Genomic DNA, 26,933 nt, shown 5'->3' with positions numbered 1-26,933 from the left:
CCTTTACTCACAATCGACGATACTAAGTATAGAACAAAGAATCCAAAGTGTAGACCACGTGATTACAACAAACAAAGTTAGGAAAGTAGCATTAGATCCGCATGACGATAAAAGATGTATTTTGTCTTGTGGAATCCACACGTTGCCTTGGGGACACTTTCGTTTAGAAATTAGTAAAAATTGCAGGCAATGCAATTGAAAAAAAAATAAACTTAAATAACTATAACTAAAATAAAAAAAAAACTTTAACTGTCTCAAATTATCACATACACAATAAATAACTAGCAAGGACAATGAATCTCTTTGGTTTCCGAAAGCAAACAATGGAGACTGTACACCGCACGGCAGAGAAACGTTTCTCACAACGTTGCAACGTTTAGAAAGTCGTTGATTTTGTTTCTGTATTTTCCGTCGTTGGGTTTCCTCGTCATGTCGATCGTCGCGAATCCGAAATCGTCACGGTTCCAGCAAGAAGAGCAGCGTTCCGAAAATTGATTGATCAACAGGCCGTTGAGTTTAGATAACATGGAAGGTAGAAATTCATGATCTGCCGTGCGGTGTACAGTCTCCATTGTTTGCTTTCGGAAACCAAAGAGATTCATTGTCCTTGCTAGTTATTTATTGTGTATGTGATAATTTGAGACAGTTAAAGTTTTTTTTTTATTTTAGTTATAGTTATTTAAGTTGTTTTTTCAATTGCATTGCCTACAATTTTTACTAATTTCTAAACGAAAGTGTCCCCAAGGCAACGTGTGGATTCCACAAGACAAAATACATCTTTTATCGTCATGCGGATCTAATGCTACTTTCCTAACTTTGTTTGTTGTAATCACGTGGTCTACACTTTGGATTCTTTGTTCTATACTTAGTATCGTCGATTGTGAGTAAAGGCAATCGATGTAATCGTGGAAGGTGAGTTTGTTCTCCACCGTATTCTTGCCCACACCTTTTGCTTTCTTCGTGACGCTACTCTCTGTTCTCATGGCATACATCTTCGAACGCAAACCCGCGAACTCGACAATAATATCACCGTTACATTCATCTTTCAGTTTACCTAGGACTTTTTTGTTGAAGGAAGGAATCCCAAATCTGTTGGGTTGAGGATATGCAGAAGTATCGAAATACTCAAGCATGGAAGGATTTTTTATGTCTTCATAGAGGTTAGGTGTTTGTATGCTGTAAATGAAGCTGTCGGTGTCCGTGTACAAAAGTGACATCTTATCATTGAAGAAGGGTTTCATCACGTCGTAATGAAATTCGAAGATGTAAAGTTTCGACAAGTCGAGAACCGTTGCGCCAACGTAAATTGGTTTTCTGAATTTCATCAATTTTATATCTAGATTGAAAAGTGCCAAATTCTCATTGTAAATTTTTCTCGACTTGAATCTAGGATCGGCCACCCACTTCATGCATTTATTTTTATCTGAAACCAATTTCACGTCTACATGATTCCGAACGTTTTCCATCGTCTTGCCATACACCGCGTTATTCATCAGTTTAAAAAAATCTTTGTCTAAATCGGAAGTGGCAACCGTCCTATGTTGCGTGTTTATTTCAATGTACGGTTTGAGCCACTCGGAATGTTTAAACCTGAGGACTCTTCTAATATTCGCTACCTTAGCACCCTTCCCGATCAAGAATCGGAGATTCGAGTAATGAACAACGTATCTCTTTTTCCCCTCTAGAGTCAATAAAAGCTTGCATTGATTAGAATGAGGCGAAGATTTGAACTCGGATGCCGGTGGTAAATCGCTGAACAGATCGTGTAAGTAGTCGGGGAATTCGATATCCACCTCTGCGAAGAAGCCATACTCACTATCGTCGAAATTTTCTATATCTATTGATGCCCATTCGAATCCCCCGTAAGGAAGTTTCTGTACCATGGCATGTCCGTAGAGATTATTAACGTCGGCGTAGAAGATGTAATTCGATGCTCGATTTGAATCATAATCTTCTTTCATGTGCACGTTGTTGGCTTTTGCATATCTCTGTACACATTGTACCATCCCGCCCCGAATCCCCCTCTCGATGAAAAGTAACAAGTCCACGTCCGATATCAGTTCCAGCTTGACCTTTGTCTGGAATAACATTGCCGACCACGCTAATCCCGGTAGGCTGTAGAAATACGCTGGATCTAATTTATAAATATTCGTTGTCGTTTTCCTGACCGCTTGAAAAATATCCGCGAGTATCGTTACGTCTAATTTTAAGTAGGCATCGTGGTAGTCTCCGAGTGTCCTACATTCTAATTTCTCCCACATGAGTTGCGCGTGTTGGTATTCTTCGTCCGTAATTCCTTTCTCTCTGAGTCTGCTGTAAAATTCTCTTGGAAGTGGGAGAGCGTCGTCATTAAATTTAGAATTATCACTAACATATTCGTAAGGATAAATCCCTTTACGTCTAACGAGTTCTATGTCTACGTTGGGAAAACTAGCTTTTGTAATTTTGAATTGTTCGTCTAAAAGTTTGCTGGCAAGAGCGTCCAGGCTGGCAGAGAGAAATCTGTATGAATCCAGAAACCTCATCTCGATGGTATTTTTAGTCTCAGGAATCATAACTTTCTTACTTATAGAGATGTATCGTTCTTCGTTTTGAGCAAGAATATCTATTTTTTGAGTGTCGTATCCGAGTTTCCTAATTAAGGGATGAAAGTCGTAATTAGAACCATTGTGAAAGAATATGGGGACGAATTTTGGTTTTTGGATTTTGAGGTTGCATGCATTACAGATTCCGCTTATGAAGCGACCGTCCGTATGCGAATGGTGAAACACTTTACGATTGTCGTCTGTGAAGTGGTTATCACACACAGGACACTTGACAGTGTCATAATAATTTTGAAGTTCGATAGCAGATAACGGAAGCATCGGTTTCGATGTTTGCAGCATGCATCCAATTTTCCCAACCTCCTCGATCATCTTTTCGAAGAAGCGTTCGATTGCATCGGGTCTTCGGTATACGTACGGTTCATCTATTTTATCCTGTCGCACGACAACGTAACCGAAACTTTTTGGTTCGTGAAGCTGGTAAGGTGTGGTGGAAGAAACTTCGGGATCCGGATCGCAGTATGAGAGTGGTTTGAGGAACGCCTCGAAATCAGCAACGATGATTGCGGGATGTTCCAACAACGCCTTGTGCATTTTGAATTCTTCCACTTCGTTCTTTTCGGGCATCAACATTCGAACCGGTCTGTTGTTGCCGCAATATATTTTATGTTGAACAAGTTTATCGATAGCAATCTGACGTCGGGTGTATTTTCGATAATCGACTTGTTTTATATCGTTGAATGTGGTTAGGCATCTCGGGCAAACTTCGATGTGGTTTGCATGCTTGGTTGATTGACTTCTGACCAAACGTGATAGAGAACGAATTAGCGTGTAGTGATGAACATCCTCGTTGGAAATAAGAAGAAGATTTATTACACAAGCATCGTCATCGTCGACATCGCTTATCCTGACGGGATGCACGAGATATTTATCTGACGTGAAGGAATATACATTAATAGCGATGCGTTTTCCTGCACGATTTTCAAACTTTGTTATATCCGACAATGTCACCGGGTATTCGATGCCAGACATTACACTTTCAAACTCGGACTCGTATTGTTTGTAATGTCCAACCCACTGTGGATTATTTTTGCAATAAACAGGATGCAGTGCAGCCAATATACACCAAAGGAAACACTTGTTATCGCTGTTCTGTATATTTAACACAGCCCTCTTGTGTTGAATGTTCGGTGGAAGAGGAACGTAGCTGGAAGCGCGAAGAGGCGAGAATTGGTTCACGTAAACAGTTAACGTGTGAGGACTTCCACACAGAGACCATCCCGACCCTTTAGCCTCGAAATCGTCATGTTTCTTAACCAGCTCATTGGTAACTTTATAATAGAAGTTGTCTAAATTTTCGACGTCAGCAAAATAAAGAGTCTGGTTTTTTGTACGATGATAAATAATACTCGTTGTACCATCGACTTTTTCGTATTCGGAAAACAGAACAACATATACTTTTATAGAGTTGTTTTCAAGTTTATCTTTTAAAATATTTAGTACAGATGTTTTCGTTTCATCCAAGAAACTAAGGATGTCACGGCCTGGTTCTGACTTAATTGAAAAATCCTGGAGTTGGTCGTTGAATGCAGATCTAATTGGTTTGCGTTCATTAGATAATTTAATTTGCTTGGAAGTGGAAGCTTCCGTTTCTGGATCATCGATTTTCCTTTTCGATGCTTGTCCGGTCGATGGTTTGCAAATTTTGAGGTGTTTACTTAAATTTGCAATGCTGATCATTTTTCTACATCGAGCACAAGGCTTAGAAGGTAACAAACGATTTAAACTCGAAGCTGTTTCGTTACATCTTGCCCTGTGCTTGCTAATATTAGTTTTAGATATTAATTTTTCGCAAGTAACACATTCGATCAAACTGGTGGATTCCATTATGCTTTCTCAGATCACACAAACCAAAAAATATAGTATATTAGCGATACAATTTTCAGGTATGTTATTTTATATAGAATTTCTTGGAGTGAATACAAAAACGCACAATCAACCCAAAATTCAATGAGATTCTATTTACTAGGAAAAATACGTCCTCAACTCGATACTCGAAGCTTCCGTGCAACAAAAATACATATCGATCTGCATGGGTGCGGCTGTTTCGAACCTTCTACGCTTTTGGATAGCAGGTACGAAGGCAATCCGCCCGTCATCGAATTGGTGAATTCGATTTTTGGCTCCTCTCACGGACGAGAAGAACATGCTTCACATGTTCATCGCGTTGTTGGAGATTGTACTCGAATGTTTCGTTTTTTTCGATCTTGTACGGGCTTCACCATCTTGCGCTCTCTGCCAGCATCAACTTCGATCGTCCCCAGGGTTGGGGGACCAGCTTCTCCTGCACTTGCGAGGCGCTGAAATCATCCTCCGTCGCTCTCGGGTACGTCAAACATTTGGACGTGGGAGCCCTCCTCGAATTGTACGAAAAGAACATAGCTTTACGTTTCGAATCGCGAACACATAAAGCAACTCGTGCAGAAATTGACCGACACGTTCTTGATAGCCGACGAGAAGACGCGGACGGCCAGGTTGCAGAAGATCATGGCCGAAACCGTAACCAAAGAACTTTTTATCATTTCGATGGGTTGGGCCGGAATGTGTACCCCATCTTTCTAAAATTAAATGCAGATCTGCTCCTGATGTACGTGTTCAGGTTTCAAGATAAGAGAACGTGGAAAAATTATCCTTGGATAGAAGATACACCGTTTTCAAAAATTCTGCAACTTCGAACCTGAAATCGTTCAAACGGTTGTTCCTGCGTCAACTCTCCGAACGGTACAATAAGAAGGGTAGGAAAGACAGAGGAAACAACGACGAACCAATTTTAACTTTGCTCAGAGAACGCGTTACGACTTTTTCCGAGGCGTGCCTGAAAAAGGCCAAGATCGAAATTCCGAAAAAGCCCGCGGAGGATGTGAAAAATCGAGACACGACCACGACTCTGTTGACTTTCGCGACCACGTTCATAAAATCTATCCGGGATCAGACGTACGCGCTGGTAAAGGACCACGATCCATCGCCCCCCCCCTGTTGTTTTTTTCGATGAAAAGCCAGGAAGTACTCTTCCAGCTCTCCTATTGTTCACTGAACATGCCCTTCACACAGCACACTCGATTTCAAATACAGCTACAATACCATTTTTTTTTTTGCATCATGAGGAGAAAAACATCGTAGCAGTGGGGGCCCAAAACCATCGTAGGAGAGAGGTCCCGTTAGGTCGTAGCAGGGGGGGGCACACATTGTAGAAGATCACACATGAGTTTTAAAAAACACATCGTGGCAGATTACGCTGAGAGGAAGGTCGTAGTAGATTACACTGAGGAACCTTACAGTAAGAGGAGACAGCAGACTTATAGGTAAGTCATTTCAAGAGTAGGTCAAAGGGCGAGGTTAGCATAAGAGCAGGAGGTAAAAAATAGCTTAAAGAAAAGTGATGCCAGAGCTTTTCTTCTGTCCACTTTTCTCTCATTGTAGGTTAGTTTAGTCCGTAAAACGTCGTAAAATAAAAAAAAGTAGTTCAAAGGACTGCGCCAGAACAAAGCATTCATACTACTACGGCTAAGCCTTAAAAAAAAAAAAAAAAAAAGGTAGTAGCCCTTGCCAAGTAAGAAGAAGGAGGAGTGTAGGTAGGTGTTGGCAACACTGCGAGAAAATGAGGCTTATGCCTTACAAGAGAAAACCATTAAGGCGAGCCTCACCGAGCCTCACTTCGAGCCTCATTTTCGGTTGCAGAACCGGGTTTCTTCTACTACTAGTAAAGTAGGTCAAAGCACGTAGAGGCTCTCGTGTAGTTTAGCACAAAAAAAAATGAATAGGTTAAGTTATATCACGTAAGATCGTGGCATTCGTACCAAGTATGAGTGGGAAAAAAGGGAAATTTTACTAAAACATCGCTAAACGCTAAAACATCGACAAAAAATTGTCAAAAACTGATATTCAATTGATAAAAAAAGAGGATAAAAAAGGACTCGTACCAAGTATGAGTGGGAAAAAAGGGAAATTTTACTAAAACATCGCTAAACGCTAAAACATCGACAAAAAATTGTCAAAATATGTCAAAAACTGATATTCAATTGATAAAAAAAGAGGATAAAAAAGCACTCGTACCAAGTATTATTTTGAAACAACTAATATATACTACTGATGTGGCAATCTAGTGTGTTTCGAATTCCATAACTCGCAGGATAGGATAGTTCGTTTTCTTACATTATGTTCGAACTTAAAATTATCTTTACTTGTGGCTGTACATGAATGTTCAGCTCTACCTCATTCGAGGCAACAATGCAATTACATTAAACTTCTCTGACGATTGTGGGGTAATTAAATATTAAATAACGAACTTTAGCTGCAGTTCTACCCTCCTCCTCATTCCATCTTTCCACTCTTGCATTAAATGCAACACGCCAACATTTTGCCTGCATGAGCGATATTTGACGTCACTGCGTCCTCGTTCCTACCTCATTCTTGACCTAATCGCATTTGGCTCTAGAGAAGGAACCTATTTTCGTCCGGAAACTTCAATTCGTGCATGTTACGGTTGGTTACCGCCACCGGCAGCACCATCGTCCTGGACGAAGAATATAAAATAAAAAAAAGCCAGAGAACAAACTTCTTTGGTGGCGTGCAGGTGGCATGAAAGAATTTCGTTCACTTTTACTGGAAGCTTTTAGCAATCGATACTTTAGCAGCTGTCTTCAAATAAACAATTCTAAGCCGTCTGATATGCAGTGGCGTACCGGAGGCTGATTATTGAATTTATAACTAAAGTTACTCGAGTGAAAAAGTAAGATCGGGAACATTTTATTTTAAAAAACGACTTAATTACATATGCGAATTGAGTTGAAAATAAGGCACCTAAAACGTGAACAATGAGACAAAGATGCAGGTATTATGCATTTTAAGTCTTCAGAAGCATAGTATGTCAGAGAAGACGCGGGGACAGGAAATTAAAGTGACAGAAGATGGCACAGAGATGGCAAGGATTATCTCATAAAGACAAGAGGAAGATAGAGACAACGAGACAAGGGAAGACTATGAAATGAAGATAGAAAGGGGGGAAAGTGGAGAAAAGTTCAGATAAGTAGAACTTAAGTGATGGGGATAGTGGAAAATATTGACGGGTTTGTGAGAAATAATCATAAACAGAAAAGAGAGGAATGAGGAAGAGCAAGGGATTGACAGAGAAACGATGGTGAGAGGAGAATTGAACACGGAGTGATTAGCACATCGCGCTAAGAAGCCAGAGGTCCTGGGTTCGAAACTCTGCCTGAGCATGGGTGTTCCTTCTGTGTGTCTTCATCAATATCATCATATCACTCATCCTCATCTTCGCGATTAGGCGAAGATGGTAGAAATGCGAAGCAAAATAAAGCAAATCAACCAATAGAGTGCGTGAGGGAGAAATAAATAAGATGGCAAGCAACGATCGAGAAAATGAGAGAAAGAGAACAGGCAAAACAGGAATTGGAGGAAGACACATTTTTTTGGCTTGTTAAAAATTATGAAGAGTTCGTTAGCACTCTGAAGCATTCGCGCCAGTTTCAAGACGCGAGAAATAATTCGACATCGATATACAATGGAGAGAGGGGGGAGGGGGAGAAATAAATCGAGGAAGAGCGACAGTGATTAAGCGAGCGAGAATTCAGTCACAGTCGAATCGGGCAATCCTCTTCTTTTACTCCAGTGAATAATCGAAATCTCAAGCCCTCGACAGTGTTGTACGCCAAAGAAATTAGAGGAAAATCCTAACGCAAAGGCTCGGTTTTCAAAATATCCTCATACTTATGTTCAGACACTTGTTCACGTATCCAAATTTCTAGGGGGACGGGGGCGGAAAGAAACCCTGAAAAGAATTACACTTGCAGAAATTATAGATGCAAATCCATGTCAACTTTTACAATAACGTATACTTTTGCTCTTTACTCTATCTCCACATTCTATTCGATTCCTTCCTCGTGCCGTCGAGGCTGCTTCCGGCCCTACGTTAATAGCTTGCCGTAGATATCCCTTAAGGAAAAGGGGAAGCCAGCAAGTATCGACCACACGCACCTGGGGACACACGACGGCCGAGAGCCCTACCTGTTACATCGGCGACGGTTTCTGCCTTACAGTGAAACCAAGGTAGGAGTCGTAAAATAATATATATCTGTTACGTATATCTTCCTTCCCTCCTCGGTGGAGTCTGTACATTACGATCTCCAACCGCGTTGCCTCGGTCGGCCGGTCATTCTTTATAAAATATGACAGGATTTCCTTCCTGACGGACATTTATCTGAATTCGAACGGACGTTATTTACGAAAGCAGGAAGAATCTGTTTTTTTTTTGTTTTTTTTTATCTTCAATCTCGATCACGGTAGGTAGCAGGGACTTTTGCCAATATCTTAACGTAACGTGTACCCAGGAAGAGTTTTATACAGAATTATTAAAGTAAAATTGAACGGATGGTGAGCTTTTGGGAATGCACTCAAATATCAACCTCTGTTAGTCAAAGCGCATCCTGGAAATTGCATTCTTATATAGGCTGAGGCTTCAGTAAAGAAACACCAGAAATAAAATTAGTATAGAGGCGGGAAGTGGACGCTATTTTCGAGAGGGTATTCACACTTAATATATTCCTAAACACCACACATGAATTTTTTTCAGCATATAATGTACACTAAGTAATTTAATGAAGATATCGATTTACTGAAACATACACACGTGTCTAAATCAACAAAACCAGTTTGGTTAAGCGTTTTGGTAATCATGAACAAACATTTTGGTAACCTTTACTAAATTTATTAATTGTGAAGAATTATTTTTAGCTCTCTAAACAAATATACACGACTTCTAAAGAAATTTGGTTCTGCTGAACGATTATCTGTTTCTTGACTATTTAAACAAATATTTGGTTACCAGAAGTTACTTTCAGGCTATTTCAAATAAACTCTCTCTCTCTCTCTCTCTCTCTCTCTCTCTCTCTCGCTGTGTGTGTGTGTGTGTGTATGTGTGTGTGTGTGTGTGTGTCTGTTTCATAAGTTCTATTGTTTCTTTCTAAGTATTTATATTTCGATCATTCTGTGAACTGGCACTTCATATTTGTGATTCAGCTTTCCAATACATCGATATTATTCGTATAGCCTTCAAGAAGAGTGAAATACGAATGCCACTCAAAAGTATTAGGGTATTTCATTGGGCAAAAAGAATCAAGAGTTAAATTCGCTTGCGAGGGCAGTCGGATTAAATAAATTATATTGCCATTCCTTTTTTTCCTCTTCATAGAACTATGACTTTAAGAAACTGGCTAAGGTATCTTCAAAATACCTGGCGCATACTTCGACATTTCTCGAGCCTCAGAACGAACGTGATGCAATTAAACCTAAGTTGCAGCCCGGTAAAATATTCCTACGACGTGCAGAGACCATCAATCAATGATCATGAATGTTAAAGTCGTCTGCACGGTCCCAATGGTGCCTGGTATTCCAATTCGCTCAATATAGCCCCGACTTTTCTTTATCTCTAATGCCCCGGCCTCATAAAATATGAGCTTTCTTTGTAGGGGCTGAATGGCGCATGTGGAGCGCCTTGGAAAGAAGGTGCGCGTGGAAAAATTTCCCCCTTGAGTACAGAACATGCTCCAGTCCACTCACGCGATTAAGTTTTGTCAGTTTGACATGCAACTATTCTTCGATCCAGCCCCTGCACGGTTACCAAAAGTGCGCAGTGTTGTGTGTTCACGAAACAAAAAAACGGCTACTTTCTGTTGGTGGTTTAATAAGTAAATCACCAACTGTTTCCTGAAACCTCCAACGTTATTACTGAAGCTAAATATCTTTAATGCTTCTTGCTTGACGTTCAAAACGACCAAACAAAGCTAATTCATGTTGTCCAAAGCGATAAAACAGTTTTATATTATTAAGACACGTAAGGTCACAGTAATCACACGAACCCACTTGTGGAGGCCGTTGAGCCTTGCACTGTGGAAATGACGAGTTGTTGAGTTGGCGTATGTTATGCACAGTAAGACTAATAATATAATCGGGACTGGACCTACAGTTTTAAAGTGGGATCCGAACCACTATGTGCCTCCACCGGTTATCGAACCCGGGGCCCCTTCATTACAAGGCGACGAAGCTACCACTGCCTTTGGAAATTACGAAATGCTCAAATGCAAATGAATTTTATACTGCAAGTTGTGTTTGTATATGGTTCTTTCCTTGTATCATAACAGTCAGTTGAGAGACGATTTTGAAGGTGTGTCGCTGCTTCCTCCTTCTGGCAATCACAGACTATGTAAAATGTCTGAGAAAGTTTGCTGTCAATTTCGTACTTTTCAATACAAGTATACCTAGGTAATTCCTATATTTTTCATGTTGATTTCCCCCAAGCTTTGCCCATGCAATTGGAGGACTACAACTCCACCAATCCCTTCTTGGGTACGTCCTTGCACGAACTCACCCTTCCCTCTCTCTCTCTCGTGCGCGTACGATTCTCACAGAGTTCAGAAATTTGTTCTTCGAAGCTGTGACCGGGGCTTGAAAGTAAAAAGTAAAATAGTATTCATGAGAAACTAGGGCAAGAATTCTCAATAAGCAATGTATTTCTAAAGATACAATTTCATGCAATAATGAAGTTGAGAAATGTGCTAAGTTATTGAAATTATTAGAGTGAATTTGGTGTTGTTAGGTGCTGCATTTGTATTCCAGAAAAACCTGGTTGGCAACAGTGGTAATCGGAACAATCTTACCGACTGTAAAATATGGGATATGCAATGAATTTTCCTGGGATTGCAACAAATTGTTCTAAAAGGAAAATATATATTATATTATTTTATTTGGATTTGAAGCTGCGTTACCTGGTAATAGGTTTTATGGACAAGAGAGACGGGAGAGGTTTGAGAGGCCAACCCCCATAAATGCTTACTTTCGAAATAATGCTAATAATAAAAGAGAAAATTGCCCTTCTTCTACCTTTATATGTATGTATATAATTATAATATGCATAGATATATAGTATATGTGAATTTTGATCCTGTTAAAATATCTACCTAGATTCCTTTCCTGTTCACTATACACACACACACACACATAAATTAAACAGTACATTTTCGTGTAATCTTCTTTGGATACTCCAACCAATCTCCTGTATGAGAAAATTGTACCAATAAAATGTACCATTGCAACTTTTATCCTAACTTATTACATAACATATTTTAGGAAAACACTTAGTCTAAATTTTATTTACAGACAAACAAAACACTGCCAAAGCATAGACAGAGAAATTTTGATTAGGTGCCGAAATGCAGAGGCAAAATGAAAGCGTGTTTGTACTGTTTAAGGAAGAAGTATTAAAAATAATATTTTTGTTGCAATAATCATCGTGGTGACAAATTATACTTTAAGCAACTACAGTAAGTGAGCCTATAAGAAAAACGTGACAGTTTAACTACCTTTTTTTAAAACTATAAAACAGTCTTGTTCCATGTGAAATACAGGCCTACAAGATCTATATAGGATAATGCTGTGGAAAATTTGGTGGAGGGGACAGATTTCGGTGATCGATACTACAATTGCTATTTACAGTCCTATTTAACTGGTGGTCTAGCATTTCTTATGTGTAACTTTTACGTTATAACCTGGATTGCATTCTACGAGATGTGCCCACATTCGGCCCCCTTTGACGGCGATGCCAATAACTAAACAGTGCAAAAAAATATGAATGGAAGGTAAAAATGACCCTTTAAAAATTGTGAGCAAAAGTACTAGAAACAAAAAGTGATCCCCCTTTTTTTGTTTTAGAAAGTGGGGAGGGTACTAGATTTCACACACAGAGCAGACAAGCTTAGAAGCCAGCCGGTAAGCGTATGCAGAGGTATTCGGAAAGAAGATAAGAACTTGTGTAAAGTTAATGGCGTATTGTCACTTTGTAAAGCTAACAAGAAGGATGAAAGGAAAAAGTTTGGAAAGATCAGTGCAGACGCAAATGCAGTGCGTTAAGGCGAAATCACCAGGGAACCTGTTTTTGTAAACATGTCCCAGCATGACCTACCTTGACCTGTGACCATGCCATTTTGAGTTGCGGATTTTCCTATTTGCTTCATTTGAATGGAGTCAATTACAGCTGGCTGATTTTGTGGCATGATGATGTGTTACTCTTTACCACACGTATACAGACACACTGGCAAATTATTATTATTATTTTTATTTAATTTTACTTTGCTTCATAATGCATGGATATGATGATTTTTTTCCTCTATAAGAAATCTCTTATTATTTATTTTCGTTGTAGCACTACCACTATATAGGACAAAACACTACTTCTACAAGAACAGAACTACGCTACTACACGGCACGGTGGTGCCCCTTTAATACACAAACACATAACACACCCACTCAACTGTTCCTCTTGCGCTCGGTTGTGGGTTCCTGTGTTCTGATCCAGTTTCGAGACAGCCTGTTGCTACATACAAACTGAGTTTTGGTAGCGAATCGCACTTCCCGTGCCGTTTTGCCAGTTTCGCCGAGCGTGTTTTGTCTCGAGCAAGAAACGTTACACTGCCTGCCCTCCTCGTGGAGTGGATAGTGTGACACAAACGACGCACTTCCTCGGTCTAATGTCAGAGCTCAACTACGGCTCGGTCACAATGCAAGCACGTTAGGCCTAACCAGCACGAGATCGTGAAGCAACGTTGCCACATTGCACGAGGTGACTCTAATGGGGGTCTATGAAGAAACCGCAAAACATGCGATCTCTCAGAGAGGACGAAACGAAACGTACGTCCCTTTAAGATAATCGATCTTGGTAGACGTTTTATGTGACGTAATAGAAAACTCAATTCTACGGCGAAAGGGTTAAAAAATGTGATTTTTTCCTCCCTTTTCAGCTTGTCGCTCTGAATTTTCGTTCGGTGTATTTCGTATCGCCGGATTGCTCCTGAAAATTTAAACCATGTCCCGGGAATTTACAGGACGAGCTACAGGTGAAAGCGCATGTGCAGGGCCCCCTCCCCCTTTCCACAAAAAAAGAAAAAAACACACGTACCATATTGAGCTGCGGCGCGTGTGTGTGTTTTGCTTGCACGCGACCACATGTGTGTGTTGCTTTTGTTTCGATTTTACAGTTTGCACTGGTTCCTCTCTCGTCGGTTCGCAAAGTGAAAAAGAACAAAAAAAACCGCTAAACAAATCACTGAATCATTTAAACTCAATATTGACACACGATTCCAGGATCCTTAAATCTGCTACGTTGCGGTCTAGAAGAGTATATTGTCACTTCTGTTCTGTGATTTCCAGAATTAAACATAGACTTTTACATTTCTAAAGCCATTTACGTATCTTTTCTGTCTCTCCGGGTTATCAGGACAATGAGCCTGTATGAACAACCATGCATTAGCCACGATTGAAACCCAGTACTCTTGACTTTGCAACACTTTATCGTACATATCGTGTATGAATGCATTATAAAGTGAAACAAATTAGTGAAAATAAATTGCAGCAGTGTTATAGGATTTGGAATGAACAACATTTTCGGGACAAGAAACAACTGGAATGTCTAATAAATTACTACCTGTCGACGTACATATCTCTAAATTTGTGTTTATGTAAACAAGTAAAGATATAGTAGTGACTTGTAGCAGCTATAAAATTTATTAATAATGTTTCAAAGATTCCCGAATGTTAAAACATAAATGAAGGGTAAGGGGAAAAACAAGAAATGTCACAAAACCAGTTTTTGGAGAAAACTACATTTAATACTAATCTTTCCCATGTTCTTTCCCAATACCTCAAATATTCGATCGTCTCTTACACGCACATTTCTCATTTCATTCCAGTGGGTAGCGTACAGTTGTTCAGTACAAGTTCCAACCAACAGAATGAGCTGTAAACCTCAAAATCGAAAAAAATGGATATTTCTTGTTTTTCCCTTCAAATTATAAACGCTGAAACGGAAGAATTTATTTATTTATTTACATTTTACTTGGGATTACCGCTAAGCAGTTTTTCCCATCAAACGGAAGAAACTACATTCCTAGAGCTTTTGTCTTCTTCTTCTTCTAACAGAACCAAACCCAACAAGCCTAACCTAACCACCACATATTATTTACTACTCCAAAAAGGTAAAAGTCAATGTGAATGCTTAAAACAGTTGATGCAGCAATAACTACTTTAGGGAAGTAACCAGTTGAATACTGTCGACACAATCACGGATCATCACTTGTTTCTCTCAGCTAGTTCATGTAGACCCCAGTGGCTTTCTTTGAAGCATCGGCACATTACACACACTTGTACATATAATCATCCCCCTTCAAATGTCGTCATGGTTGTTTCTCTCGGAGAAAACACATGCTTTCGTAAATACGATACATGATCCAACTAAACCCGTTTGAGCTGCTTAATACATTTCGAAATGAAGATAGCGGACCTTCGTGATGCAGTGGTTATCCCATTGTAGAACACCACGCGTTTCAGGTTTAAGTCCTGGGGGTGCAAGCGCCTCTTCTAAGATCTTTGAGATACTGTTTTTTGCAGACTGTAAGGTATTGAAGTCGAACAAAATAAGGAAAGAACTTTTCACCACAGGCATTAGAATCATGTTGACTGCCGTAACTAGAGTTATGCAGGACGAAAATGTTTGGTCGGTACGGGATCGGGAAGGGAAATTTTCATAATCCTGTCGTTCGGGACTGAAAAAAGTCACAGTTTTGAGAAGGAAAACTTTCGAAATTTACGGCCTCTGTGAAAATTTTGAATTCTACAGACACACTATTCCTTCTCCCTTTAAGTGATAGTTTTGCACTTCTGAAATAAAACCTGTTTATTTCAAGAAATTTTTTGATACTTTTAGCGTAAAAGTTAACCACTTTCCAATACTATCCTTTGGAATTTCTCGACTGTTCGGGATCCCGAAAAGTCGGAAATCATTTCCCAAAGTCGGTACAGGGGCGCAACCACGAATAATTGTCTGTGGGGAGGTAAGCACCAGGAAAAACATACCAATAATAATAATAATAATAATAATAATAATAATAATAATTACATTAGAAGTAGTAGTAGTAGTAGTAGTATCAAAGATGTTATTATCCTCGTAAATTACGCAAAAAAGGGGTAGAAGTCGGCGCTAAAGCATTTGTGTTCGAACAAACAATTTGAATTATTTTTTCCAACACATTCAATTTTCACATTAATAATGGAAAACACGCACTCAAGCTATTTTTGAATGACAAAAAATGCTTGATAAATGCATTTCGAATATAATTCTTTTTTACATGTAAAACTTTCATGCACCAAAATCTTATATTATTTTATCGTGGGAAAGCTATATCAGGGGCTCCAAGTATTAATGGTACTAATATGTTTCACACATATGAACCATGGAGCGACGTAAAATAAGAAAATACATATGCAACATGCCAACATTGGATTGTGTACGTATTCAAAGTTTCTTTAATACTATATACACAACATATAGGAAATGCATTACACAATCAATTCATCCATCTCACAATAAACCAGAAGTAATATTACACGAATGTGCAAGCTCCCTTTCCTCAAAACAATTGTTTATGCCTTTAAGACCAAATCAATTAAGAGAAGTCTTACTTCTCTCTCTGGCAATTTACAATGCATTACAGAAAAGAAAGTCAAATTGCGAGCGAAGCGAGCAAGAAAATTTTACGAAAAGTATTTATATTTTGCATAAAATTTGAAATTGGGGGCGGTGTTTGCCCCCCTGCAGGTACCCTTGGCCGTCAATGTTTGCCCCACTTGCCCGCCTAGAACTCATTTACGTCCAAGTTTGCGGGCCAATGCCCCCCTGCGGTTGCGCCACTGAGTCGACATATGAGTTCGAAGTGAGGCGAGGAAGTAGGAAAAAAGACTGGAAGAAGAACGAGTGGAGTGAATGAGCTGTTGGGGGAGGGGGAAGAATGTGTACGTAGGGGACAAACTAAGAGACAGCATAAAAAAAATATTAAATAACAAAATATTGTAGAAAAATTCAAAATTATGTAGTGCGTACAGCCTATGGCTCACACATAAAAGGAAATATATCTAATCTAATCTAATTACCTAAAAAAAAAAAACTCAAACCATTCCCTTTAAAAGGGTGAACCCGAAATGCATTACTGATATGTGGGTTGCATAGTTTCAGGCGTTAACGCCTGTGCTTCAACGTGCGGTTTCGTAACCCGTCCTTGGTGAGAACGCAATAAACAGGTTATAAAGATAAGCATCTCGTTATATCTATGTTGTACTTAAAATAATGCAACTATGTAAATCACACATCAATGATGAATTGCCCTATTATATTCTGGTACTATCTCGTTCCAAAAAATAATTTCTAACGACGAACGTGTGCAGGCAAAAAATTCTGATTCAATTAGAGAGGAATATGATTTATTGTAAATATTTAACGTTAAATACATTTATTATAAAATACTATAAATAATAACTATAAAGTATACAATACACTTATTTATATAATAAAAATAAAGTTTTCTTTTATGAAAATTTCAGAGACTTTCTATTTTCCATTTTTTTCATTGGTTAATATTTGTAAACTGTGAGCGTCTGTACAATCACTATATGGAAGTTTTGGATTTTACTCCCTACGGTATACATCCCATTGGTGTATAAATCTGTAAATAAATCGTAAATTAACATAAAAATAAATTGCGATTACCTCCCTCCAAAAATAAGTAATTACCCGCTACGAAACTAGAGATGCTCAGAAATTTTCAGATCCAATGAGAATCGAATATCTAGAATCGTCAGAGAAATCTGGTACTCAGATCTGAAACCGAGAAACGGATACTGAAAATGTATTACCGAAAAACGAGTACCCGGTATATTATTTCCTGTGACCCGGATATTTCAAGATCCGGATCTGGCCCTACCAATTAGAGATAGCTAAAATAAACATTATGTTTACAATAAATGCAGTAGGCAAAAACTCAAATGAGACATCAACCAGAGATTATGTAACCTGCTACGGCTACGTGTCTCTCTCGTGTAGTTTCCATGTTAACATCGAGCCACAGCGGGGACAGAAAACGAACGCTCCACCCTGCAACAGAAGCTTCTAGCAACACAGCTGCTCAGGCACACAGAGCTATAAAACACCAACTGCATTTCATGGAACATATGCAAGAGCAATCAAAGAGCAGCGAACATCCTGTTCAAACGATGTGGTGTTTGCCCAATGAGCGCCCGATTTCTTTTACAGCGTTTGGCATTCTTTGGGAAGACGCCAGGGAGACACGTGCAAGCATGCTCTGATACGCATTAAATAAGAAAGCCATAACCACTTTTCTCTTCCCTATATGTCCACATCCCTGGCCTGTAGAGGAATTTCGTAAGCGTAAGGGAAGCTTATGAATTTCTTAGTGCTCAGTGCTTTTACCATCTCGTGTTTTTCGAAGGCCTGAGCCAGAGAGGTCACACACACCAGCTGCTCTACTATCTACATCTGCACATGGTTTATGAGAAGTTTCCAATGGAATTTACAAATACGCTTTATTACTAGCGACTGTTATGTGCTCCTAATGTCCTTTGCATACTTTTGCTTGAGATTCCCTTTAGTTTGTTGTGATTCGCAACAAGGCAACATTTCTAAACATAGAGCTGCTCTCAGGAGTCTACCAAGTAGAATTCCAGCAGCTTAAAAATCACCTTGTAGCATGAAGATTGTACGCGTATCCGCATTTTTAATGAAAAAAATATAATGTCTGACATTTCAAGTACAAATAATGAACATTACAAAATCTATCTTAAAGTTCGATGGGACAGAAAGTAAGATGATAATCCCATGATGTTACTCACTTCTAATACATGCCTTATAGAGTCGTAGGAACAACATTATCTTGATGTAATCTTACCAGGGTAATCATCTCCCAACATCTATAATCTCCACTCACTACTGAAAACTAACTAAAACTAACTATCTAGCCTTCTTAAACCTGAAGGTTTATGGCTGCAGCAACACATGCCTTCCATAATTCCATTTGTGCCTATCCTGAGCAAGATCTATCCAACCTTTTCCATTCCGACCGATTTCCTTTAGGTCTATCTTAACGTTATCTCTCCATCTTCGTCTTTGCCTTCCTACTGTCTCTTACCATCAGGTTTCCCAACAAGAATCCTGTAAACTCTTATTTCCTCTCCCATTCGTGCCACATGACCTGCCCACCTAAGTCTTCTTGATTTAATCATTCTAATAAAATCTGGAGATGAATATAAATTATGTACTTCTAAATTATGTCTCCTCATCCCTTTTGCGTCCAAATATCTTTCAAAGCATTTTATTTACAAATACTCTTAATGTATGTTCCTCTTTCAATGTAAGGAACCAAGTTTCACATCCATATAATACTATAGGCAAAATTACTGTTTTGTATATTTTAATTTTTAGTTTCTTAGATGTTATACGAGAAGATAAAAGTTTATGAAGAGAAAGGTAACACGCATTTCCTGGATTAAGCCTGATTTACTTACTCTTTAACATCATTTTCATTTGTTAGTATTACTCCTAAATACTGGTTCAAACGAGTTGTTATCAATAATTAGATTGTGATTACTGTATTGTCTAACATTTGGTTTCGTCCTGTAAGCATATATTTAGCTTTTTCTTTGCTAACTTCCAAACCTATCTATTTAACTGTTTTGAAAAATATTTTTGTATTATTCTTAATTGTATTTACATAAACCCCTAGTAAGTCTACATCATCTGCATATGCTAACAATCAGTGTGTTACGATGTTGTGATCTACAGTGCTCGAAGTGGAAATACCTAGCTAGGTATTGTACGTACGTACGTATCCCTCTGGTATATAGCTACGTTATAGTATTCTCGATATTTTTTCACCAAGGACCCCCATATTTTATTTGCGGGGGGGGGGGCACAGAATACTGCACTACCCCACTGCTTTCAGTTTAATTTTTGCCAAGTGTAAGAAAAACCTAATTGTTTTCTGGTATTGAATATTCTGTTTCAATCTTCTTTCCTTAACTATCCTGCAAATTCATGATGACCCTGAGACAGAAGTACTTATGTTCATATTGTATCTGTGTTTTCGGTTACAAGGTAGATCTGATACTGAGTATGGCATGTCAGACGTCACATTCTCTTCAAAACTCACATTATATATAAGATGCAACACATTTATATTAGGTCTGAGCCGATACTGATGCCACTATGTCAGCATCAGAAAATATCAGTTGGATTTTATTAACCATTACTTTTCTAGCATTGTGGTCTTTCATGAAGCCTGCCAAAATGCCATACAACACTTATGTGGAGGGGTGTAAGGGGTGGCCGACCTACCACGTAGTACACCCAATTGTCAACCTCACTTCCACGTAGTACACCCTGGACTGCAATTTGCAGACGAACGAGGCTCTGGCGACTGGCACTATGGCCAGTATAATTTTGTGTGTGTTGTCCTATTTTTTGTCCTTGTGTGTGCTGAGTGCCCCTTTACAGCTTCAGCTTTTAACGAAAGTCAGAATATTTTAATATTTTAGTAACATGACACTGCAATTATGCTATTTTAGTTATGGTAAGGGGCTGGACCCCGTATAATGTGACGGGTGCAAAATAGCCTAAGTGCTGATGCACCCAAAATTTTAAATACAAATTCGAAATTCAAACACTTATGTGGAATCTAATTACCCTGGAAGATATGCAAAATTCAAAGTATCCATTATGTGAAAAACTGTATTTTGTGATTACATAAGACACATATTAATATTCTGATGTAATTCTTTTGAAGTAAAACTCTGGTAAATGAGGCACATTAATCAATATTTTGAACAACTTTCAATTGTTACAATTTTCAAATATCAGTATTGAAATTAGTAAGAGTATCGGTTTTGGGTTCAAAGTGGTATTGGTTCAGACCTATTACGTTGCCTGTGAACTCTTCATTTTTTAAAAAAATAAGTGAAACTCTTAAATATCACAAACTAGATTCCTTACTTAAATGCTCGAGTGCTGAACTTCATGCGGAACTGGAATTACTTGCATTCCAGCTACTTTATGTCAAACAAATCGTCTTCTGTATACTCGACGCTGGGAGCAGCCAACCTGACCCAACATTCAATCGTGTTGTTTCCCCGGACCGATGATTTATTTTCTTGTTGTTTGTTTGCTGTCCACTCTATGCACAGAAAGGCTGATCGGGACTGAGACCCGAACCAGTATGTGGCTCCACCGGGTATCGAACCCAAGAAGATACCTTATTGGAATGAACGTTTCTTCTATACAGCTTAATAGGAATCATGACTTTCAACTTATTGAAAAAAAAACGACTGAATTGTATTCTTTACAAATGTGTTGTATATGTATACAAAAAGAAATTCCACGTATGCAAACTGGCGTGGAATTGAGCCTTTGGTCTGTTAGATCTTCCCCTGTCAAGCAGACTAAAAGGCATGCATGTGTGTATGCATACTTAAAATATCTTGTAATTATTTGAATTTCTAGTTTAAATCTTCCTTTCTGTATTCTGTATTTGTATTCAGCATGTTTGTTTGTTTGTGTGTGTGGGGGGGGGGGGTGGATATATGAAAAACGAGTATATGTACTTTGTGTTTAATCTTATTAACTTATAATTTCATGTATGTGGTGAGCGTAAGAAAAGGCCTTGTACGGTCTTAACTCCGCCATTTAAAATAAGACGGTAATAAAATAAATAAATAAACACCAATAATGCAGTAAGTGTTTCATCACTTCGCTGCGCTCACAGTGGGCAGGCACACTCTAGAACAACCAAAATCATACATTCTCACATCGCGATATTCCATTTGACACGTTTATACAAATATAATTGGTTCTTGGCAAATATATCGAAGGGGGCTGACCAGAACACGAACACATACTTTGATGAAGTAACATCTTCAAGTGAAGGCGCAGTACGATTTAAGTTATCGACAGCTTATTCAGTATAAGAAAATCAGTATGATATCCGCTATCATTGCCTACAGAACGAACGTTAACAATCAATAACATGTATCAAACGACGCCATTTTTATGCTTCAGCCACCAAAGTGATGACGTCATGGTTCAACTTGGTGAAACCTTTTGTTGCACCCTTGTATTTGTGATTTCTGGAAAACGCTGTTCCCTTAGCCACGTTTCCACTACAGTGGGCACCCTGTTTTATACATTTCCCCACAGCATGAATCTGATTCACCCTGGTTCTCATCGGAAGAACAGCGTTCGTCACGTGAGGGAAGAACAATATGTTAGACAAAAGTGGATTTTTAAGTCGTACCCACATGCAAAAATAAATAAATAAATAAAGTATGCAATTACATATATACTTCAAATCAATGACGGTTGAAAGAAGTACAGGAAGAAAATCTGAGAATGAGGGAAAGTTGAGAAAAAAAATAGACCTTTCGGAGAAATATTATTTCCGTTCAACACAAAATTACGCCATCAATAATTTGACATACCTAATCACAACATTTATAGCCGAAAATGATATGTGATTTAGGAAAACAAGTGTCCAGCCTGATGCAAAATATAAGTCGCCCACTAGAGTGCGCGTCAAATCTCCTGCATATGGCGATAGCCAATAGCAGCGCACTGCAGCGGTGCCATGTCGTAATCTCACACGGAAAAGAGACAGCGTGGTTGAGCGAAACGCCTTGTCAAGGAGAGCACGGCAACGCCGCACGTCTGTGATTCGCTGGTGCTGTTCAGCCGTTCAAGGCCATATGCAGGAGATTTGAGGCGCACTCTAGCAAGACGAATAGTATTACGAAGGCATTGTCAACTAATAAAAACATTTCCATACGTAGCCTTTCTATTTCATGTAGTTCATTAGTTCGACACCATACACGCACATGTCAAAAATACAACACAGAAAAATTCAACAATTACTAATCCATTGTTGTCAGTTTGCTAAGACACTGCTGCTATGTTGCTAAAAATAATAGGCTGGTAAGTAAGGTTCAACATTTTTGGTGAAACTGAAACTCCTTTAGAAGTATCACACAATAGACGTCAAGTCGTACGTTTCTTTTATTTCTTACAATTAGTGTATAGCGCGTACAGGTCAGATATAACTGATTCTATTGTCCAGTGGGCTTGTAGAATATTTCAAAATCATTTTGTGCTGCGAGTGAACGTCTTTGTATCCTGAGTACAGTTAGGAGAAATGATTAGTTGTTATGGAATCATTGAAATGCACGCTGAATTACTATGCAACCAACAGAAGCAGAGTTTAGCGAAGAAGATTGTGAAGCTAGAGACTGGAAAACAATAACTGAAAGTAAATGACGTTCATTGTGAACGAGACAGAGATGACGATTCGTGGCTGTGGGGGAGGACAGAAACAAGAGATGGGAGGAAGAGAAAGAGTAAAAGTTAGAGAAAAATACAAAAAAAAGAAAACGGATGGAGAGAAAAAGATAGCTTGGTAGATGGATAAAAAGAAAAATTAAGATCAGGGTTGGGATTGATGAAAGGAATATTGTAAATAGGAAGAAATTAAGGTTGATTGTGTAGTTGTGGTGGAAGAACGAAGGACAACATTGATTTCTTTCCGTTATTTAGGCTGCCTATCTATAAATGTGTATAAAATTACAGTAGTTTCAGCGTGGGCCGCAAGTTCCTCGATATTTCTCCTGGCTGTACAAGGAGTACACATTCTTGTTACCAAATCCTTATCCTGCAGATACAGCTCTAGGATAAGTTTTCATCTAATTAAAACAACTATTACGGGAATAGAAATTAATGATGAACCTATCTTCATGTACTATAAAATACACTACATTAGCAACTGTCTCTGCGTAGTTATGTTTCAATTAATTTTGGGCTGAACACAGACGACAGCGAGTACTCCTGGAGCCTTCCCGGAAAGGACGAGCATTCCACTGCCAAAGTCAATGCTCTCAAAAAATTGGGATGAGAGCCGAAGCTCATCGCCTATATATGGATAGGTCTAATCAATTTACACTCCGGTCCTGTTTTTTCTTATAAGCAAATGTAAGATCTTTGTAATCGAGTATTTTGATTAGAAGCCACAGTTTTATTACAGTTTTTTAAAAATATAATTACTCAAATTTTCTTTTAAATTAACTGGAAATTTGTAAATTAATTTTTGATAATTCCTAACATTGACGAAAGCGAGATAAAATATAGTTTGTGTAAATTATGCCATCTATTGAGAGTTTTTACAATTAATTTTTAATTTACAGTTATGATGTATACTTCAGCTGTCTCCTCTTCCTTGTTTAAGTTGCAGTTGTTTGTATTAAGTCCACTTTATACAAAAAATAGCCTAATCGGGACTGGACCTATAGCTTAAAGTGGGATCGAAACCACTGTGCCATCACCTGGTATCGAACCAGGGACCTTCCTCCTTGGGGTAGTATTAAAAAATCCTCAATGGTGTAATTTGCAGGTGAATCTTTAAAAAAAAACATGGTTTGGTCAAAGCTAAATGAATATGAAAACCAACGGAAATAGGTCCAAAGGAAGAGGATGCACTTGAAAAGGTGGTTCTCCGACGCAAGGCTGTAAGGTGCAAGCAGCTATGCGCCACTCTCAAACTCCAAAGAAAAGAGGCCCCCCACAGAGGGTAGAGACATTGAAGCAGTTGTGGGGCTTTCACTAACCTCTACCTGCACCAAAACAGTTGCCTCAAGCAGTCGTGACTCTCTCTCCATTGTATTGTATGGTACGTAAGACAGACACAAAATCTGCTTTATTTAAAAGTAATGTGGCAGCTTCTGTAAGATCACTTTATGCCCGCCCTACTGACAATAGATTCCATTAATCTATTGATTGATTGAGTTGGTGTTTTAAGTTCACTTTATGCACAGTAAGGCTAATCGGGACTGAACCTACAGTTTAAGGTGGGATCCGATATACTATGTGTCTCCACCAGGTATCAAACCCAGGACACCTTGATTACAAGCGACGACGCTACTGCTGTGCCATCGGGGAGACCATTAATCTATTAATATCAAGCACAAATAATAAACTACACTTTTTACAGGAATCTCATCACACATATACTATATTATATATGTACATACAGACTTTCACAATGTTAAGGGGATAAGATTCAACCAAAAACTTTTCTTGGAAACATTTTGCACATTAAGGTCTTTTCGAGGTCTCCCAGCATTGAAACGGGCATTTTATATCCTGTATGAATGTAGGCATGCAGCACAAATTCACGGGTGCCACTGTTATTTATTTTTATGTTGGAAAACACATTAAGAGAGACAATATGCTACTGAGACAGCATCATGCCAGTAGACACACGTAAGGCATCCTTAGAAAAAATGTGCCACTTTTGTTGTGCCAGTTTGTTGGTGTTGAATGGTGTTGTACATATCTATCAGCTGGCTGAAGGGAGGGAGGTACACACATGTATAAATCTGGACCTGTAAATAGTTCACGTAATCCTGTAACAATTTGACTACAAGGAAAAAAAAAAGAGTGCAACAATATTTCACAATCAATTTCCTAGAAGCATCATCCACATTCTTTACGGATTTTCTATTCTCTTCACATTTACTGTTTTATAGCCATTTGTTTTGGCCACTTTGCCACCGTTTGTTTGGCTTTCAGTTTAATGGTGTAATAAAACAGCGATCCTCTGTGCTTTTTTTCTGCATGGAAGGAAAGAGCTTGTTAGTTTTTACAACCTACAATGTGTTGTTTTATTATGACCACATTTTCTTTCTACCTTTGAGCAGTGTGCATGAATTGTTTACTTGTTCTATATTGGCTAAAGAAAAACTTCGCTAAGAAATCAGAGATTCTTTCACCTGTTGCAGTTTCCATTGTTCTTTCACATTTCTAGTTTATTTGCTTCCTGGTAGTCATGACAAGTTGAATCCAAAAATAGCTCAAATCAACACTTTATATGCACAAGGCTGATTTATAAATGTTTTACAAAATGTACTTATGATATGAAGATTTATGTCTACCTGTACGGTTTTAAGCATAAGAAAAAGGAAACACAAAAAGTGCAATTGGCACTTAACCCCCTACATCAGATAATAAACATGGAAATACTGAAATGGTTAGTTGATAGTGGGCGAATTTAGTTTCCAACATAATACATCTGTACTTAGAGCAGTTAATTGTATAAGTTCATACCAGAAAGTTGGAATATGTTGCAAAATTAATATTCAAACTCTATGATAACATTGAAAGAAGTTATCAATATATTTAACTTTTTCATACGATACATTTTTCAAAAAAACTTCGTTTATATATTTAAGCAGTAAAAGAACCAGTACTCTCTTAAATAACATCACTGAAAACAGCATGTGTAACATATGGAGAAATTAAGACCGTACTAAAGGCAATTTTGTGGTAATTTTTTGATAACAGATGGCAGCACCGTTTGCCATGGCAACCGAGGGCCATGTTGCCAGATCTCCACGTAATCAAGGTAGATACATACAGGTTGGTCGATTATGGTACTCCTTGACTAAGATATGACATGTTGGTTAGCAGATTTTATTGAAAAATCTAAGTAGCTGTGGAGCAACGGAATTGTTTATCATGAGATTTTTAGTTGTATGTTCTTATTGAAAAAAAAAAAAAAACAATTTATCAGCAATGGAAGATAGTAGTAGTCATAATAGTAATATAAAATCCCTTGCATTGTATTATGCATTTCTTTTAATATTTCGAAAGCAGAAGAGAACATACAAAGATAACTGTAATTAATTCAAACACGAAATGCATAAAGTAAGGAGAGTAATTGAAATAATTGAAAACATTTTGAAATTATGTTTGAAGCGAATGCTGTGTTGACTGTAGGTAGAATTCACTTTATATGACAATACTTGAACACATTTTATATCTTTTATCGGTGACGTTACCAGATTTTCTTCATAAATTTGCAGTATTTCAGTGTACATTTTGTAAATATTTATAAATATTAGGGCTCTCTAATGATCCTCAATCCTTTATCCTTGAAGTGAATAAACATGGAATTCTGCACCCTTAATTGTTACTGAGTTTTAATATCGCGATTTTGAAAGAAAAATGTCAGAAGAATCCTGGATACTCAATAGAAGAGATATTTGTTATTTTTATAATAGTTAAATATTAAATACAGTTTTGTAGCACATCTAATTTATTTGCATGTCTTGTCATCACACAATGTCCTGTTTCATAGTTCTTTACAGATTTGGTCTAATCTGACTTTCAGTTCTGCAGCTGATGTAGAATCTTTGGAAGTATTAGTAACATTTTCAAGTACCAGTACCTGTAAACTACTTACGTTATGAAATTAGTAATTGTAACTCAGTTATTTTTCCACCTAACTAGTAAGTTGTACAATTACTTTACTTTTTCGCATGGAAAGAAATATCTTGAAGCAAATGTTCTCCTCAAAGAATGGGTAAATTGAAAATTATTAAAGCCGA

General features: G+C 38.2%; 1 protein-coding gene across 1 annotated transcript in view; it reads right to left on the bottom strand.

Moving 5' to 3' along the window:
• The window catches only part of LOC146003010 (endoplasmic reticulum aminopeptidase 1-like), a 118,841-nt gene extending 105,974 nt beyond the window's left edge, over positions 1-12,867 (bottom strand). The window contains exon 1 of the mRNA XM_083141171.1: positions 12,577-12,867. Within this exon, the coding sequence (XP_082997297.1) occupies positions 12,577-12,667 (91 nt within the window). The 5' untranslated portion in view covers positions 12,668-12,867. The remainder of the gene's footprint in view (positions 1-12,576) is intronic.
• Between the last annotated feature and the right edge of the window lie 14,066 nt (positions 12,868-26,933).

Source organism: Lepisma saccharinum, chromosome 1 (assembly GCF_977018435.1).
Source record: "Lepisma saccharinum chromosome 1, izLepSacc3.1, whole genome shotgun sequence".
In the NCBI taxonomy this organism is placed as follows: Eukaryota; Metazoa; Arthropoda; class Insecta; order Zygentoma; family Lepismatidae; genus Lepisma; species Lepisma saccharinum.
This window is presented reverse-complemented; position numbering and strand designations above follow the sequence as displayed.